This window comes from Hemibagrus wyckioides, linkage group LG03 (genome assembly GCF_019097595.1).
Source record: "Hemibagrus wyckioides isolate EC202008001 linkage group LG03, SWU_Hwy_1.0, whole genome shotgun sequence".
Classification (NCBI taxonomy): Eukaryota; Metazoa; Chordata; class Actinopteri; order Siluriformes; family Bagridae; genus Hemibagrus; species Hemibagrus wyckioides.
Genome location: NC_080712.1, coordinates 25,647,731 through 25,667,413, shown reverse-complemented (window position 1 = coordinate 25,667,413; position 19,683 = coordinate 25,647,731). Strand labels below are relative to the sequence as shown.

General features: G+C 37.7%; 1 protein-coding gene across 1 annotated transcript; it reads right to left on the bottom strand.

Annotated features, from left to right (window-relative positions):
- Positions 1-1,352: 1,352 nt before the first annotated feature.
- On the bottom strand, positions 1,353-12,215 carry cacul1 (CDK2 associated cullin domain 1; the record flags this gene model as incomplete). Its single annotated transcript, XM_058385243.1, has 8 exons — positions 1,353-1,610; positions 2,111-2,249; positions 3,021-3,110; positions 8,316-8,418; positions 8,560-8,655; positions 8,774-8,876; positions 10,347-10,473; positions 12,074-12,215. Coding segments are annotated over 8 exons (840 nt in total), but the record flags the coding sequence as incomplete, so codon positions are not given.
- Positions 12,216-19,683: the final 7,468 nt, after the last annotated feature.

Sequence of the window (19,683 nt, the reverse complement as noted above, 5' to 3'; positions counted from 1 at the left end):
ATCTCATGGATATCAGGACAGCTCTCACATGTAAATGTCACTGCCAATTATTATTTCCAATGATAATTACAACATGTGAGAACTGTCCTGATATTCCTGACATGGACGGGACTCACATTAAATCTAAAGAATTTGACAAGCAAATATGCTAATTGGACTTCCACTTGTAATGTGCAATGTGCAGATGGATCTCAAAACAGCCAATAAGACAGCAGAGATTTGCAGCCTGCCTAAGAGCCAAAATCAAAAAGATTGTGAGGCATTTTCTGGGGCTTGCTATTATTTGTGCCTAATTTTTCGGACGCTACTAGCCTGCTAGAAATCACTCTTTGCATGACCACCACTCCGGAGACAGCAAAGAGGTTTTTTTTTTTTTTTAACTTTGTCTTCAGCACGATCTGTCTGAAACATAGTGTTGGTCTTTACTAAGGCTCATGAGGGTTAGGGTCATTTGGTTGTGTGTCCTTCAAGTTTTTGGGGTTTTTGTCTTGCATATTTTGCCACATGGTTTAAGGTTTTTGTTTTTAGTTTTGTTTTAGTTCTGGTTGTTTGTAAAATAAATTGTCTGCCTTTTGTGTAGTATTTGCATGCACTGACAGCTAATCTAAGCTTTTTAATTCCATGCAATTATCTATTAAAAAAAATCAAATGTTAAAATGAAACATCAGAATGGGCGTGAACATGTGGTACCAACATCTATGCCACAAAGTCACAGAGATTGCACTTTTTTATAATGAAAGACTATATATTACATTTCTATTATGAACAAATGGTAAAGGTGTGTTTTATTGGATTAATTCTTCTAAAGGTTCTCCCTGGAACCATGTACTGTATATACAACCATGAAGGTGTATATTCAACCAAGAAGGCCACAACTATTAAGGAACCATGAAGGACAATGCCTGTTTCACACTGAGTACACTGTGTGTGCAGCTGAACCCTGGCATTTGTACTGCAAATAATTCAATTCAATTCAAATTTTATTTATCACATACGAAATCATACACAGTACAAGAAAGTTTGCATTAACTTTCAAGAGGCTTATTTTAACGATTGTTGTAGTTTATATAACTTTGATTTGGTGTGTCCCAAATCAAAATGAAATGAATGAAAATTCTGTTTGTTTTCCATGCAGTGTGAATAGACCAAAAAGGCCATCATGCTATATGTGTCACTAACAATAAGTAGGACTTGCAGACAGATGTGTTCCCCTTCCCACACAAAGATTCTATTAGAAAGTTACTCTAATACAAGTTCCAGTTTCACTGGAATTAAGGGGCCAAACCCTGGAAAAGAACACCTGAATTGGGGGGTCCCAAAACATTTGGCAATATGGCAAAACTCTATTTGTCTGTCTGTCTGTCTGTCTGGTCTTTAGCTCAGGTTGCTGATCAGAACAGATCAAGGGCTCAGTGTTCAAGCTCCAGCCCAGCCAAACTGTTACCTTTAGCAAGGCCTTTAACCCCTTCATTTACTTAACTTAGTAAATTATTTTCAGTTAATACATAGCCCCACTGTAAGGGCACTTTCTTCTTTGCCTTTCTTCATTTCATGTTTTCCAGCAGGATTTTCAGGATTCTTCACTTGGTCTTTTACGTGAGTGGTTACACCTGGAAAAGAAATTACTCAATAATAATAATAATAATAATAATAATAATAATAATAATAATAATAATTTAAAAAAACATATATTTTTTCATTATCGGCTTATACACCGATAAGCCCTAACATTAAATCCACCAGCCTAATATACTGTGTAGGTCCCACCTGTCCTGCCAAAAGAGCTTTGACCTGCTGAATCATTCAAGTGTACATTATGGATCGGACTTGTTTGCCCAGCAATCAGGAATCGGAGGAATCACACTACCATTTGCTTTCCATGCACATCAGTGAGCCTTGGGTACCCATAACCTTCTTGCTGATTCACCAGTGTTCCTTCCTTTGTCACGTTTAACCATTACTCCATTTGCATGATGGGAACACCCCACAAGTCCTGTTGCTTTAGCCCTTATGCTTGCCAATTTATCCAAATTATATTTTGTTATTATATATGCAGTGCCATTTTAAAACACAGTATTCAAAAACATCAGTATGCAAAATGATCTACTACCTGGCAAAACCATTTAGTGAAAGCTCCATTTGCAATTTCTGGTCTTCAGCTGCATACCGCAGCAGATCAGACTCCAAAACAGGAGGGTGAATCTGGGGAATAAATCTAGAAAACAATGCAGGAGCTAGCTGAGCCCAGTCTGAAGGGAAAAAGAATAAAAAGCTATCATTACTGGGCAACAACAATACCAACAAACTATTAGTTGGTAATATCAACAAACTATCATATTCTGACATTTTACTTTTGCATGCATCAAAGTTCATCATAGCATTTTAAATCTGGTTATAACCATATTAAAAAAAAAAAAAAGAAGAAAAATGCCTTTAAAGATTGCATTTAGATTCCATGAAAGACAGCTCATGTACCTCAACATTTGTAGCTTAGTCTAGTTATGGTAAAACAGTAAACACTACTAAAGACTTTAAAAGACTAAGTCTGCAGTGACGTATCAAACCAATATTAGTGTGGAAATTCAGTGAATCGTTTTGCTGACTAGATTTCATTTCTTTATTAACTTAATACTTTTAACACTTTGTCAGCTGTTATCTGCTACTTGAAGTAGGCTCGCTAATGTTTAATCTGCTTTGCTGTTTGTAGCAAAATGGTTCTGAAAGATGTTCACAGATCTGCCGGCCAAGCACAAGCAGGTCATCAGCTGCAATAACAGTAACAGCACCATTAGGTTTGAAGAACCTCTGTGTATACGTCCTGGAAGAACTACTGTATAATCAGGTTGTGTTTGTTCAAATAAAATATGACCACCCCTCCTGGGAATGTCTTTAAATATTAAGTGTTTCAGTCCATCTCTTCCTATACTTTTTTCCCCTCAGTGCAGGTGGTGAGCTCAGCTGATCACACCACCCTCTGGACTAAACACTAAACACAGAAAAAGATGGACAAACATTCTCACCTGGTTGCAGATCATAAAGGCCCTTTACCACACTTGCCATGGTTGATGGTTTAACTTGAAATGACATGGAATCAGCTTTCTTAAGAAGAGCTAATATTAAAACAAATAACAAATAACAAGCAGTATTGACATACATGACATGAATTAAATTTTAAAAAGAAAAGGTGGACAGGTGTAATATGGTCATTAAATCAATAAGTAAGATCTCTTTACAGATCATCACAAAAAAAAAACAAACAATCTTAATTGCTATTTAACTGGACCACCTGGAAGAACATCTTATGCTAATTGGTAGACCTTTTAAGGGGGAGGGGGGTGGAAATAGTAAGTGCCAATCACAGAGACATCAGGCATGTTCATTACTAATTCAAACATATCTGTACCTTTAGCTTAGCGCTGCAGTAGTTGTGTAATTTGTATTGTAATTGTTTAATTATTTGCATTCATAAACAAGGGGACGGAACAATGCCCATGATCAGAAGTTAAGGAGCAAAAAAAGGTAATTTTGCTGCCTTGCTACATTATATTGACTATGTCCATGTTTATTATTAGTTTTAATTCATGTGGAGAATACATAGGATTCTCAGTGAGCACACAAGCAAAAGAGTTAACACAGGCTCCTTATTAGAAGAGACCTTTATTCTTTACCTGCTGACCCATGACAGCAAGGAAATTTCAAGAGTACAATTTTATTATGTCCATGTTACAAAATTCATCAACTTCACTTCATAAAAACTGTGAAAACTGTGAACTCTGAGAGCAGTATGCAAATGTATGTCACTGGCAAAGAAGATGGCTTACATACTACCCTAAGAATGGACGAGTCAAATTGTCCTAGTCAAATTTTACAGGAGCAGAACTTTTTCTTACAAAGCCCTGATATTACGGAACAGCCGCAGGACTCAGTCACAATATTAGTGTTTATGTCTAGGCTAAAAACAGATTTGTTTAGTCAAGTGTTTTTTCTTAATTAAAAGGAGCAGATCTGGAAAGTTCCCAGTGTTTTTCAGGGTTTTGTAAACTGGGATGTTCGGATGCTAAAGTGAATACACACGCAGTGAGGAGGAAACTTCCCTCTGCTGACAAGCCCTTAAAAGTCCTTAGAATATAAACAGCATCCTATAATATAATAATCCTAAATTTTTATTTAATACCATAGGAAGCTTAATTAAGAATAAAAACACTGTAGGAAAACACACACCATCAATATACAGCAGAAATGACTTCCTGACTTATTTCAATGGAAAAAAATAGAGAATATCAGGCAAATAAATTCTACTTTCAGCTATATCTCATTTTGCAAACCAACCATCTCCATGTCAACTCTATTTGGCAAAGCAAATACTCACTGGAATTTAGCTGCTACCTGTTCTATATCAATGGGCAGAAATAGGTTTGAGACAAATGCAACAATATCTGGGTGATGACTTGCTGGCATACTCACAAAGCCAAAGATAAGTAATATTGTAAAGATGTGTAAATTAGCAAAGACAATGTCCGATGCTGTAATATGTTACAGCATTTAAGTTAATTTAATACTAACTTAACAAATGTATCCTCAAAAATTAAGCCTACTCAGACAATTGTTATTTACAGACCTCCAGTATGGTCTGAATCTGTGAATTATTTTTTTCAAACCTAATTACTGGAGACTTTAGTATTCATTCTGATAATTCAGAACCTCTGAGAACAGCTGTTGAGCCCATTCTAGATTCAGTAGGGGTTAATCAGACCGTAATAGGATCCACTCATACCAGAGGTCTTAAATATGATTAAATATAGAATTTTAAATATATAGTAAATATAGAAAATGTAGTCACAGATTAAATATAGAAAGTATAGTCACATGTCGACATTACTCATACCAGAGGTCTCAATATAACATTCGGATTAAATATAGTTACATGTCCATGTTACCGTGTTAAAAGTACATTTACATCTGCTACTGAAGAGATCTCCTGGTATTAACACCCATTATTGGATCAATGTCTGACCCCACAGAATTAGATCAAGCGACTAATTGATTAGAGTTGACATTTCACTACACCCTAGATAATGTAGTTCCACTTAGAAGAAAAATATTTACAGAGAAAAAACAGCACCCTGATCAGGCCATCAGTAAGCACCAGCAATGAATTATTTGTATTAATTATTTCAATAATTGTAAATAAATGTAGATAACAATATTCTATATCTGATCAGCACTTATTTCACTCCCCTTTGCAATACTTATTTCACTAATTTCTTTGCCAAAATCATCAACCTGTGTACTAGATCCCTTATCTACATGTTCCTTTAAACAGATACTAAACCCATTCTAAAACCCTAAACTGGCTACTAAACCCATTCTAAAAATTCTTCCCTTAGTGCTGGCAATGTAACAAAATATTTTAAACTAATGGTTACATTTACATTTCTGGCATTTGGCAGATACCCCTATGCAGAGCAACTTACAATTTATCTAATTTTTTATTGAGCAACTGAGGGTTAAGGGCCTTGCTCAGGGGCCCAACAGAGGCAGCTTGGTGGACCTGGGTTTCAAACTCACAACCTTTCCGATCATCTAGTCCAACGCCTTAACCAGTAACCACATCCCTAGCTAGCACATTGTCATAAAACCCCTCATTGAAAAACCCGACCCTGGCCCCTGTCAACTGTCCAAAATTTAGGCCAATATCAAACCTCCACTTTATATCCAACATCCTTGAAAAGGTTGTAGCACAGCAGTTATGCTTATACCTACAGGAATAAGGAATAACATTAGGAATAACATTCACGAAATGTATCAAACGTATCGATTTAGGCCTCATTATAGCACAGAGACTGGTTAAAGTGATAACTGACCTCTGGGGTTGTGTCACCTTGCTGGTGTTGCTTGATCTTAAGTGCAACTTTTGACACTATTATGCATAATATTTTACACAAGGCTAGAAAATGTTGTTGGAGTTAAGTGACTTCTCTATGCATACTAAAAGTTATGTTCAAAGTTCCTCAGGGAGATATTAGACAGTGGATGCTTATTAACTTCCTCCTGCTTACGTCTGTCAAGACAAGAAAGAAGTGCTTGTACTAGGACCACATGCAGCCAGATGCAAGCTTTCTGATTACAGAGTAACTCTGGATAGCCTTTCTGTTTCATCATGTGCAGCAGTGTTCCACACAGTGTTCTTGGTGTGATTATTGACTTTACTCTTTCATTTGAACCTCATATTGATATCACTAGGGTACAGGGCTGAAACAATTCCTCGAATAACTCGAGTAATTCAAATACAAAAATCATAGAGGCAAATAAGTTGCCTCGAAGCTTTGTTTAGTCCATTTACTGTAACTACACACAAAGATGATTCAGGCCAAAGAAAACGGCAGAAAGTTTTCAAAGTCATTTCAAACTAAAACAGACAGAAAACTCTGTACAGTGTGATTACTCTAAGACTGAACTGGAAAGTTCCATACTTCAATGTATCTCAACCACGGTGATATTCGGGTGAGTTTGACATTGGGACATTAGACATTTGAAAGCGGTATTTTAGGGACCACTGACAAATAACAATCAGTGAAGACATATTTTGAGATAATACGAGGTGTACCTTGTGGGGGTTTATTTTGGTACTAGTTTTGGGTCACAGGATCACATGACCTAGGAGGTATTGAAGGAATAGTGATTTTTTTTTCATTAAAAAAAAAAATTACAAATTAATTCACATGACGCATAATTAATACTATCTATTAATTAAATAGATAAATAAATAAATACATTTAAATAAATAAATTAACAACAGCATGCAATGATGCATGGTATACATATATTTAAGAACAAATTAGAATAACTGGGGCACGTAGCCAGGTAAGTAACAAGTACCACATTTCAGTCGTACAGAAATTTGTCGACGGTCCCTAAAATACCGCTTCCAACTATCTGTCTAATGTCTGAATATCAAACTAACTTCACTGTGTTAATATCTCATTCGAAAACACACAGTCACTGTTTTAAGTCCTCAGAGTCGACACAAGCTTCACACTTAGCTTAAATCAATATAAACGTTCACAATTAGCTTAAATCAATATGATTGCTAGTTGAAATTAAGAATTAAGGCCGGTATAAATGTATGTGGATTGCGGCTACATGTAGTGACTATTTAAGACCGTAAATCAGTATGGTGGCTAGTTATGATGTCCCTAATTTAGCTTTTTTGTGAAAGTTTTGTGTCTCACACACACACACACACACATACACAGTATGTAGAGAGACATTTCAGAGGGTTTACTCTCCGAATAACTCTAATTTCATGTTACAGAAAAATGTGTTAAGAAATTTGATGTGTATGGACTTGTTGTTGTTCCAAGTTACCTTTCTGTCCACTAATTTGTGCCTCTTACAAAAGCCACAAAGTCTTCCAGGAAGATAGTAAAGGCTTATGTCCTGCTTGAGCTGTAGTTAGACTGAAACGTCAAAATTAATTTACACATTATTATTATTATTTTGTTTTATGTTGTACTATTTTTACCTTCTTTTGAAGTAATTAAGTTTTTTTTTATTTATATTTGTATTTGCATTTTGAATGTCAATTAAATGTACTAAATGGGTTTAGATTTTATTTTTATTTTTCTAAATAGGAAACAACTTAGTTGTTCATTTTAAGAGACCTGTCTTATTTTCTCTTGCATATATCATATAAAGTACTTCTTATCCGATTACTCGATTAATTGATTACTAAAATAATCGATAGCTGCAGCCCTACATGATGCAGAAATACTTGTTAATGCTTTTATTACCTTAGGTTGGATTATTGTAATGGATTAGTTTCTGGATGTTCTGGCTATCTTTGAATTACTGTTAGCTACCTTGTAGGCTATCACCAACAAATGCAAAAGCATTTGCAGCAGTTTTTTTTTTTTTTTTTTTTAACACTCTTTTATCAGTGTGGCAGTATTCTGGCCTCCTGTCAGTATTTCTGCAGTCAAAACATAAGAACAAGAACTAACTTGTCTCATGGACATTCCTTGACATTAAATCTAAATATAAACCACTAAAATATATGACGTGCCATTCAGGAATAAATTAAACAGTGAAATCTTAGACAAAGTGCTATAGTACGAGCAGAATAACAAAGTCTGAAAATACTTTGGGGTGATGTGACATCATGATGCAAAAAAGGAACATACTTGCATGTTCTTTCATGTGTTATTCCTTACATGATACACGCATTAATTTGGCAAATAATCAGTGCTTGACTGTGTAAAATACATCATCAAAACTGGTGTGTAAAAGCACCATTTGTTTACAGATGTACTTACATATTAACATACTAATATGTTTCTCTGCAACCTGAGCTGAGAAAAGGTCCATGAGGTCATCCTTCAAGTCTCTGTGCAGCTTAATTTCAATGTAGAACTTGTTCTTTAAAACAAAATAAAGCAAACTAAATAACACAATCAAGTAGGTTCAATCACATTATTATAAAAACATTATTTTATAAAATAAACAACTCATGTTATATTATGACTGCTATGTCAATAAGAACCAAAAAGAGCAAATTACCATATAAAAAAACACAGGAATGATGCACTGGATTGCAGCCATGTACTGAGTGAAAGCTTGATTGAAGTTTTCAACAAAACTTTCAGGTTGGCTGTCCTTTAAAAAATAAGCAGAGAAAATTCACCCAATGACTAAAATCACCATTCTTGTGAAAGCCAGGCAGCTTTTTCCCAACAGAACAAGAATGTTTACGTGAATATCTATTTACACATACTTGCAACTCTAAGCACACTTGCTGTAAGTGAGCTGTAATCTTCCATAGCAGGTCCCTGTAGAGATGTTCGGAGTATTGCTGGCACACACACTTATAAACATGACTGAACAAAAAGAAATAGTTTGATTACATGTTTATACATTCATATGTTTACTACTAAATAATAAACTGCATAAAATATTATCAGATGGATTGAGACAAATTCAAAATATGCAAATTTTATAGATTTTATCTTTCATTTGAAGCTCATGTAGATAATATCTCTAGGATAGCCTTCTTTCAAATAGAAACAGAAATATTGCTAAGATAAGAAATATGATGTCACTTCATGATGCAGAAAACACAGTCAATCAGACACAGTGTCAATGTTTAAGTCCATTTGAAGACACATTTGTTTAGTCAAGCTTTCAATGTATAGTTTTTCTTAGGTAAAAGAGTAGATCTAGAAGGTTCATGGGCACAGAGTGTTTGGAGTACAGGGATATTTGGATGCTGTCGCCTTGGATGCTGTCGCCTTACCACCGAGCAAGTCGCTCAGGTTTGCTGAAGTGGTCCTGGGAAGCCTTCATGTCTGTCAGCGTCTGGTTCTCCCTTTTAGTTATGCTTTCATAGCTAGTCTCTGCCTGCACTATGCACATAATCTATGTCTTCAAACATCACATGATCACAAGCATACCTAATATTTTCTCTCTCTCTTTCTTTCTCTGTCAAGCTAAGTCCCACTCCCGAGCTCCCAGTGTTTCTGAGTTTCCAGTGTGACCACTTCTTCTTCCGGACCTGCCTGATCCATCCAGACTATTTACTCCTGGTATCGCTTAGTGGTGCTTACTGCTGCTAATGATGGATCTGCGTGGACAGCCAGTGACCCAGGGGACTACTGTGGATAGAACCACTTGGAGACTATCATGCCGTCTTTAAACTGCCGTTGCCTCAGTCAGCTTTCAGCAGGAAGGAATTAGTGCTATGCCAATAATGAACTCAGAAAGTACACTGACCTAATAGTTCCTCAAGAGCTCTTGGTTGCTGTCTAGAAACAACATTATTTGCATTCACATTATTTACTGTCCAGTGTCACCCAAATGAGGATGGGTTCCCTTCTGAGCCTGGTACCTCTCAAAATTTCTTCCTCATAACATCACAGGGAGTTTTTCCTTGCCACCATCACCTCAGGCTTGCTCATTAGGGATAAATGTTAGGGATAAATAGTAACTTAACTATAATTTTTTCTATACTTCTGTAAAGCTGCTTTGTTAAAAGCGCTATACAAATAAATTGAATTGAATATATGTGGGTGGTATCCGTGCAAAAGAAGACATTTACCTGTGCACTTTTTTAACAATGATTTATGAAGCAGAAACAGTTTTAATTAAGGTTTAAAAAAATATATTTTTTTCATGTGTGGGCACATGACTTCCATTTTTGTGTGCATGCATACTTTGACTCTGGAATCAGTGCGATTTTTTTTTTTTATATTTGAGGCCCCTAGAGATTTACCATACAAATTTTAATGTTGTACATGGCAGGATTTGTGTGAAGTGTTTCTGCAACATAAAAAAACCTAAAATTAACCAACCTGTAAATCTGCTCATAGGAGATAGAACTGTATTTCACTGGGCTTTGAGTCAGCAGCTGTTCAACTGCTTTTTCCAGCCTTGGCCAGTAAGTTTCTTTGTAGTCCTCTGCTGTCATTCCATTCATCACTAAACAACCAACAAATATCAAGATTAATTAAACCATTTTACATTATTTAATTATCACATTGTAAAAACATGCAGCTACTGTAACAACTGATACTTTCAGCCTTTTGGTTTTCCGCAAATTATTTCTTTCTGCTACCTGTACATATCTCATAATAACGTACCAATAACATCCCCATCTGCCAATAATATTCAAGGGAGACATATATTATATTTTTGCATTAGTTTACCACAGAAGGAGAGAGGCTAGTTTGTATTAGGTATTATCCTGGAGATTTGTGTCATGTGGTCATATGATCACGCTCCATACATAATATGCCTTTCAAGCACTTGTAGAGGCACTGGAGTAGAGAAGTGAAGTTAGCATCTAGCTTCTATTCTTCTGAAGTGAAGCAAAGTACCAACAATAATTTGAAAATATAATAAGTCAATAATGATTCAAGTGTACAAGAAACATCCATTTTTTGTTTTGTAAATGAGGCAATGAATCACACACTCTGATTCTGAATACAGCAAGGAACTGCAGTCAAAAATACATAGAAAATCATGGACTTGTGCATATCATATCAGGCAACCACTGATCTTGATGGAAATGAGTAGATAATTTGGCAATACCTTTGTTTGGAACAAAGAAAAAAATATGTACATTTCACAGTTCACATGCATTTACTAAAAGCTCAATATATTATGTAACATTCATGAAAATGTATTTAAAGCACATCTGGACAAATATTTACTTTGTCAAGAGCCTCTTGGGTTAATAAGTAGTGTATAAGGGTGTTATATAGAGAGGAGGAGATACTTGTAAATCATGAATTTTGACAAGCTGTTTAGTTCAATGAGGTGACAGTATCTGCTGAAGCACTGCAATGTTAGTTATCTAACATTACCATATCTGCTTGTTTATAATGTCAATTTTATAACCTCAATACTTCAAATACTCTTTCTTATAGAATCTGCAGTAGATTTTCTTTTGTTCAGTTGTTGATGAACAACCACCACAGTCTGTAATTTCAGTGTTTTAGCTACTTTAAGATACTATGAAATACTGTCACTGTGAAGGAAAACTGGCCAGAATAAATCCCCTCATTAGATGGTGCTTCATAGTGCAGAAGGACCTGAAAGGCAACCCAAGACTATTTGAAGCAAAGACATACAATGCTCTGCAATGGCAAAGTTGATCAAATTACCTGAATTCAATAAAGCATGCATGTCATTTGCTGAAACAAAATCTAAAGGCAAAAGACCCCAAGAATGAGCAGGAACTTAACACAGCTGCAGTAAAGACCTGGCAGAGCATTACCAGAAAAGAAACCCAGCATCTGGTGATGTCTATGGGTTTCAGACTGTACTTTATATGGGTATCAAGTGCTTATTTATTATGTCCTTAAATTAAAGTTGAAAGTCTGAGTTTTGAGGTTATCTTCAATATCTTCAATTTAAATACAACTCAAATATTATGTGGCCCTGAGAATATAATATTTTACTTTTATTTTTATTATATGATTTTAAATAAATTAACTGTTATTTCTATCAAGCAGTTCCACTCTTCCACTCCATTATCATTGTCATTTGTATAGTAGGTCAAATGAAATGAACTTACTAAATTCAGAGGGATTAAAAGTCAAGCTCCTCGCATTAGCTGGACCATAACAAACAGCTGTCTGAAGGGGAATCTCACACACACCGTCATCGACTGGAATACAACTGGCTTTACTCAGCAACCGTGATACTTCTAATTGTGTTCATCGCGCTTCTTTAAAACCCCACCTTCGTCCATTTTGCTGTCGAACTGCAGAAGGGTAATTACGTAATCAAACGTTAAAATCGATATGTTTACAAATCCCACTACACTGCCGTGAAGCGTGCTGCAACACTTTTCCTAGACTTTTGCGAGATTACACATTAAGGGTCACCCAAGTGGTAATACCACTAGTAATACCACTACGGTAGATAAAAAAATACAAATAAAAACAATAAAAAAAATTAGTGTAAATTAGTATTAATATCTAACCTTAGCATTAAATATCAAGCCCTGCTGCTATGGGTAGGCAAAATAGATTTAAAGTGAAATAACAGAAATATTGTTCATGCTTATCATAATCATTTCCTGCTTAATGCCATTGAGCTCCTCATTATAGTACTGGCTGATGTGAGTGGTTCTGGTCCACAAAATGTATACACTATACTTACCATATTATACAGTAACTCTTGTTTATGCCACTGACACAATACTAATATTACGACTGCCTAAAAAGCTCTATATCAATGTCTAGTGCCACAGTAGTCCTATTAGCTTATCTGTCATGGAGATCTTATCTCTCACTGAGTTGCAGCTTGAGAGAGGAATTGACATCTGAGTCCACAGAACCCACTTGTACCAGTTATCATAAACTGGTATGCAGCCAGGTGACAAGCCAGCTAGTAATGTTAGATGATAATGACAACAGGGATTCTGACAACTGCACTCCAGCTGACAGAGGATTTCTTTTTCTGGCCAAACTGGAAAGAGGATACTAGAGGAAAATTGTTCGGATGAAGCTAGGCAGTGGAGCAGTTTAAAATAAATGTGAAATTTAGGAATGATTATGAGGAAACAAGTCTTAGCCCATTAACACTGACCTGGGAACTTGAAAGGAAGAAAGAAGATATGGAAATGGCCACGGTACTGAGGGACAGAAACTTATTGACAAAAAACTGTTTGAAAAAAGGGTTATGGCAAGAAATAAAGTAACTCAGGGAGTAATAGCAGAAATACCAACAGATGAAGACTTCGAAAAACTCAAACAGAATATCCAGGGAGGTAAAGTGAGTAGAATAGTGATTGCTAAGAACACTAGATGGTGTGTGAGTTAAAAGTGTGTCAGCGTCTGTCGGGAGTTTCAGGAGTCAGTGCTACCAGATAAAGTTATAATCAGATGAATGAGATTTCCAGTTAGATTCTTCCACCTCTTTGCTGCTACAAATGCAAAGATATGGACACTTAGCAGCAGTTTGTAAAGGAAAGCAAAGTTGTCTCAAGTGTGAAGGTGAACACAATGCCAAAGAGTGTGGGGATTTGGGAATGTGCAAGAAAAGTGCGGTAATTGTGGTGAACAACACAGAGTAGCATACAGTGGTTGTTAATGTAATGATTATTAATCGATATAATCCCTGTAAGAAGATCTCGCGCATTAACGCAGTTTGTATTATTTTGTAAATTATTTTAAAAGTTTGTTGCTCACTGGGTCTGAATATACATACAGACAAACCATGGGTGACGGGAGGGGTGGCATCTTGATCCGTATTGGCTTGGGATGAGCGACATCACGCGTCTCAACCAATGAGAGCAATTGTGAAGATTGCTGCGGCGCTCACAGGAACCGGGGAAGAAATAGAACCGGCGGATAAACAAACATGGAGAAAGGCACCGAACTTTTACATGGACAGTTTCATTTTTAACTTCTTCCAGACGGCAGATAGATGGATGGATGGATGGATGGATAGATAGGTGGGTAGGCAAATACATAGATAAATAGATAGATAGGTGGGTAGGCAGAGATAGATAGATAGATAGATAGATAGATAGATAGATAGATAGATAGATAGATAGATAGATAGATAGATAGATAGATTTGCGTATAACAATTATAACAGAGAAATCATGCGATTAATCGCGATTAAAAATTTTAATCGTTGCCCAACCCTAATATTAATATTAATATATACACTGTATTGCCAAAAGTATTCGCTCACCCATCCAAATAATCAGAATCAGGTGTTCCAATCACTTCCATGGCCACAGGTGTATAAAATCAAGCACCTAGGCATGAAGACTGTTTTTACAAACATTTGTGAAAGAATGGGTCGCTCTCAGGAGCTCAGTGAATTCCAGCATGGAACTGTGATAGGATGCCACCTGTGCAACAAATCCAGTCGTGAAATTTCCTCGCTCCTAAATATTCCACAGTCAACTGTCAGCTGTATTATAAGAACGTGGAAGTGTTTGGGAACAACAGCAACTCAGCCACGAAGTGGTAGGCCACGTAAACTGACGGAGCGGGGTCCAAGTGCAATGCACCAAGTGCAATGCAAAGCGTCGGATGCAGTGGTGTAAAGCACACCGCCACTGGACTCTAGAGCAGTGGAGACGCGTTCTCTGGAGTGACGAATCGCGCTTCTCCATCTGGCAATCTGATGGACGAGTCTGGGTTTGGCGGTTGCCAGGAGAACGGTACTTGTCTGACTGCATTGTGCCAAGTGTAAAGTTTGGTGGAGGGGGGATTATGGTGTGGGGTTGTTTTTCAGGAGCTGGGCTTGGCCCCTTAGTTCCAGTGAAAGGAACTCTGAATGCTTCAGCATACCAAGACATTTTGGACAATTCCATGCTCCCAACTTTGTGGGAACAGTTTGGAGCTGGCCCCTTCCTCTTCCAACATGACTGTGCACCAGTGCACAAAGCAAGGTCCATAAAGACATGGATGACAGAGTCTGGTGTGGAGGAACTTGACTGGCCTGCACAGAGTCCTGACCTCAACCCGATAGAACACCTTTGGGATGAATTAGAGTGGAGACTGAGAGCCAGGCCTTCTCGTCCAACATCAGTGTGTGACCTCACAAATGCGCTTCTGGAAGAATGGTCAAAAATTCCCATAAACACACTCCTAAACCTTGTGGACAGCCTTCCCAGAAGAGTTGAAGCTGTTATAGCTGCAAAGGGTGGACCGACGTCATATTGAACCCTATGGATTAGGAATGGGATGTCACTTAAATTCATATGCGAGTCAAGGCAGGTGAGCGAATACTTTTGGCATAAAATGAACAGATCAGATGGACCTGTAACAAGGTGGTTCAAGAAAAAACTATAAAGCTGAATAACAATCAACTACAAATTCAAACAGGATCTTCTTATATGAAAAATAAACACATATGTAATAGAAATTTTTTTACCTAGGTTTCGAAATTAAACACTTTATTTTAGACAAACTAACTTAACTTCACATACCACCCCAATATTCCACTTTCTCCTTAGAATCTGTGTTTCCTGACTTTTCTGGAGGCAAAATCGTTTATATCACTATAAGATATCTGACTGGCAATTTTGTTTTTAATACTGATTAATGCAAGTCCACTCAGTGTTTCTTGAGCCATGGAAGATCTCAAATAGTTTTTAATCAATTTGAGTTTAGAAAAGCTCCGATCTGCAGACGCAACAGTCTGAGGCAGAGTGCAAGCTATCTGGAGAGCTACCCAAAGATTTGGCTACAACTCATAGATCTCATCTTGAGAGAGGTAAGTGAGAAGCTCAAATGCTGACATATTTTATTTCAGGGAGTTCTGAAAGGCTCTCCATCTCTGTAGCAAGGGCACTCCCATCAACATCAGCCCCTTCTCCACAGGTCAGTTTGTCTCCAAGAAGCTTACACTGGACCCTTCGTGTCTGTGCATCAAGCTGGCTGAAGCCGAGGAGCACTCCAAAGTTGTCTTTAACTTCCCTCAGAGACTGAAAGCAGTCCTCCAAAGACTGGATGCAACAATCTACCACAACATTAAAAAATGATACCTCCAGTCTTTTCATTGCATCACTCTGTGGCTCATCAGCTGCCTCATAGGCAAAGCGCCTTTTTGTGGACCATAGCCTCTTTTCCTTCAGCACTGCTTCAGTGTTCATTTGTTCAAAAATCTCTTTTGCTGAGACCTGCGCATCCATAAAACCAGCTGTCCTGTAACCGTCTAAATTTTCTTTATTTTTCTTAATGAGGCCCACTGCAACATCAAGCTGCATGTTGGTTGATTGAAGGTGCTTGCTTTTGGTGTTAATTCTGGAGAGAATGTCATACCAGATGACACAGTAAATCTGAAATCTAAATGAGCCAGTTTCTTCAGCAAGACATTGGGCCTCAACTTTTACTGTGGAGTCTATAGTCTGTTCCCTGACTTCTAACAAAGCTTCTCTCACCTTGGCTGCTTGGTAGCGTAAAGGTTCAATACTGTTCACCTGGCTCTCCCATCGCGTTTCACTCCAAGACTTGAGTGTGACATCCACATACTTCTGCAAGATGGCCCATCTTTGAGGAGACCCTGAGAAGAGTCTGTAAAGTTTTTCCACATTTCCAAAAAAAAACAAGTGGCATCCTTGGACGCTTTAGCAGCATCTGAAACCATTAAATTTAAGGTATGTGCTCCACAAGGCACATAAAAAGCACATGGATTTTTTGCTAACAGCCTAGCCTGCACACCTTTATTTCGGCCCTTCATTTTTGCACCATCATCATAAGATTGTCTCCTACAGTCCTGGAAAGTGATGTTCAATTCTTCAAGCCTTTTAAGAATTAGTTTGGACAAGCCTAGGCCTATAGATTCAGGAGCTATGAGAAATCCCAAGAAGTGTTCCTTTATCTCTGGTGTTTTGCCAAGACTTACAATGCACACAACAACAGACATCTGTTCTTGGTGACTAACATCTTGGGTGCAATCCAATATTATGGAATAATATTTTGAATCTTTGATTTCTGCCACCATTTTGTCCAGTATTTTGTCACTTATCAGCTCATTTTGGATAGTTTTCCACAATTATGTGATATGCTGTGCTCCACTGTCAATTCATCTCACGTGATCTCTCAAAATAGCAATTTTTTTTAGCAATCAGTTCCACTTCTTTCACTAAGTTCCCATTGTTTTTTCTGATGTAACGTATCAACAGATCCCCTGAGTGCCAGATTTCTTTCTGCCAAGGACTGAATAATACTGATTTAGCGTGTGAGAACATCTCTCCAACGATTCTTTTTTGCCTCCAACAGGGCCATTTCAGCTTCATCAGTAGTTTTCCCCTTTGAAAGACAGAGTGCAAAATCCTTTCATTTCACCATGTTGTTGCAGTGATCAAGGCTATTTTCATGCTGTTTTAGTAGTGCACCTATATTGACCCAATCCTGTTGTCCATATGTTGCCAGTTTTGTGGACTTCTTGGAGAACAATTTGTAGCAGAAGCAGTAGACTGCATCATTTCTTTTTGAATAAGTGAGCCAGCTCTGCTTGATTTTTTTCTCCATTAATTAACTGTCTGTATGTGTAGTGGTAGTGGAAGCTTCGACCATCAGGTTTTTTAGGGAATGTGAAGTTTTCCTTTATAGGCAGTGGCCCTCTGCATACCAGATCAGTCCTTTCTGAGTCAGACAGGATAGATGACCACTCACCTGGGTCAACTTAAGGAGCTGCTGATCCATGTTGTAGGCTGGAAGTTGTTATGGGAGTAGATGTGACATTGATCCCAATGACGACAGAACTAGAATGACCTATAAGGAAATTACATTAATAATTATAATTTAAAATATTAATCACAGGATATTCTACAGTAAACTGAGCAAACACAATGGCTGCTATGCTACTATCTTACCTGCCACCTCCACTGAGGTTGAAACAGAGTAGAAACAGTACCAGTCGATGAAGGTGCTGGTGAATGCTCCTCACCTGCTGAGGATGGATCTGATGAAAGTAATAATAATAATATAGTCCTGCGATGGACTGGCGACCTGTCCAGGGTGTACCCCTGCCTTTCGCCCTATGTGTGCTGGGATAGGCTCCAGCAGACCCCCGTGACCCCAGGAGTCCTAGGAATAAGTGGGTATAGACAATGAATGAATGAATGAATAATAATAATATAATAATAATAATAATAATAATAATAATAATATAAAATAAAGTTAGCTATGTTAGATGTCATATTAGAAGGTGATGTACCTGTCTGTCAAAACGAAGAAATGAAGAAAAAAAATCACAAAAGCCATGATTTATCAGATATAAATATATTATATCTGGGATTGTTGAAAACTCACCTGGTATCTCATGATCCGCTGTAGCACTGGCACTTGGTGCTGGTTGTTGGTTAGTTGCTCCAAAATATTTCAGCAGTGCTCCTAGAGACGATTCATAAGAGTATAGCTGATGGAACAGAATGTTATTTTAACATTAAAAAAAACTGTTCCATTAACCAATCAGATTTTGAGTTGGCGTTACTGGGGCCATCTAGCAGGCATAGAGGCAGCGAACTGCACAAACTAAATAAAATATATATATACACTATATTGCCAAAAGTATTCGCTCACCTGCCTTGACTCGCATATGAACTTAAGTGACATCCCATTCCTAATCCATAGGGTTCAATATGACGTCGGTCCACCCTTTGCAGCTATAACAGCTTCAACTCTTCTGGGAAGGCTGTCCACAAGGTTTAGAAGTGTGTTTATGGGAATTTTTGACCATTCTTCCAGAAGCGCGTTTGTGAGGTCACACACTGATGTTGGACGAGAAGGCCTGGCTCTCAGTCTCCACTCTAATTCATCCCAAAGGTGTTCTATCGGGTTGAGGTCAGGACTCTGTGCAGGCCAGTCAAGTTCATCCACACCAGACTCTGTCATCCATGTCTTTATGGACCTTGCTTTGTGCACTGGTGCACAGTCATGTTGGAAGAGGAATGCAGTCAGACAAGTACCATTCTCCTGGCAACCGCCAAACCCAGATTCGTCCATCAGATTGCCAGATGGAGAAGCACGATTCGTCACTCCAGAGAACGCGTCTCCACTGCTCTAGAGTCCAGTGGCGGCGTGCTTTAAACCACTGCATTCCAACGCTTTGCATTGCACTTGGTGATGTATGGCTTGGATGCAGCTGCTCGGCCATGGAAACCCATTCCATGAAGCTCTCTGCGCACTGTTCTTGAGCTAATCTGAAGGCCACATGAAGTTTGGAGGTCTGTAGCGATTGACTCTGCAGAAAGTTGGCGACCTCTTCGCACTATGCGCCTCAGCATCCGCTGACCCCGCTCCGTGAGTTTACGTGGCCTACCACTTCGTGGCTGAGTTGCTGTCGTTCCCAAACACTTCCACGTTCTTATAATACAACTGACAGTTGACTGTGGAATATTTAGGAGCGAGGAAATTTCACGACTGGATTTGTTGCACAGGTGGCATCCTATCACAGTTCCATGCTGGAATTCACTGAGCTCCTGAGAGCGACCCATTCTTTCACAAATGTTTGTAAAAACAGTCTGCATGCCTAGGTGCTTGATTTTATACACCTGTGGCCATGGAAGTGATTGGAACACCTGATTCTGATTATTTGGATGGGTGAGCGAATACTTTTGGCAATATAGTGTGTATATATATATATATATATATATATATATATATATATATATATATATATATATATATATATATACATACAGGGGTTGGA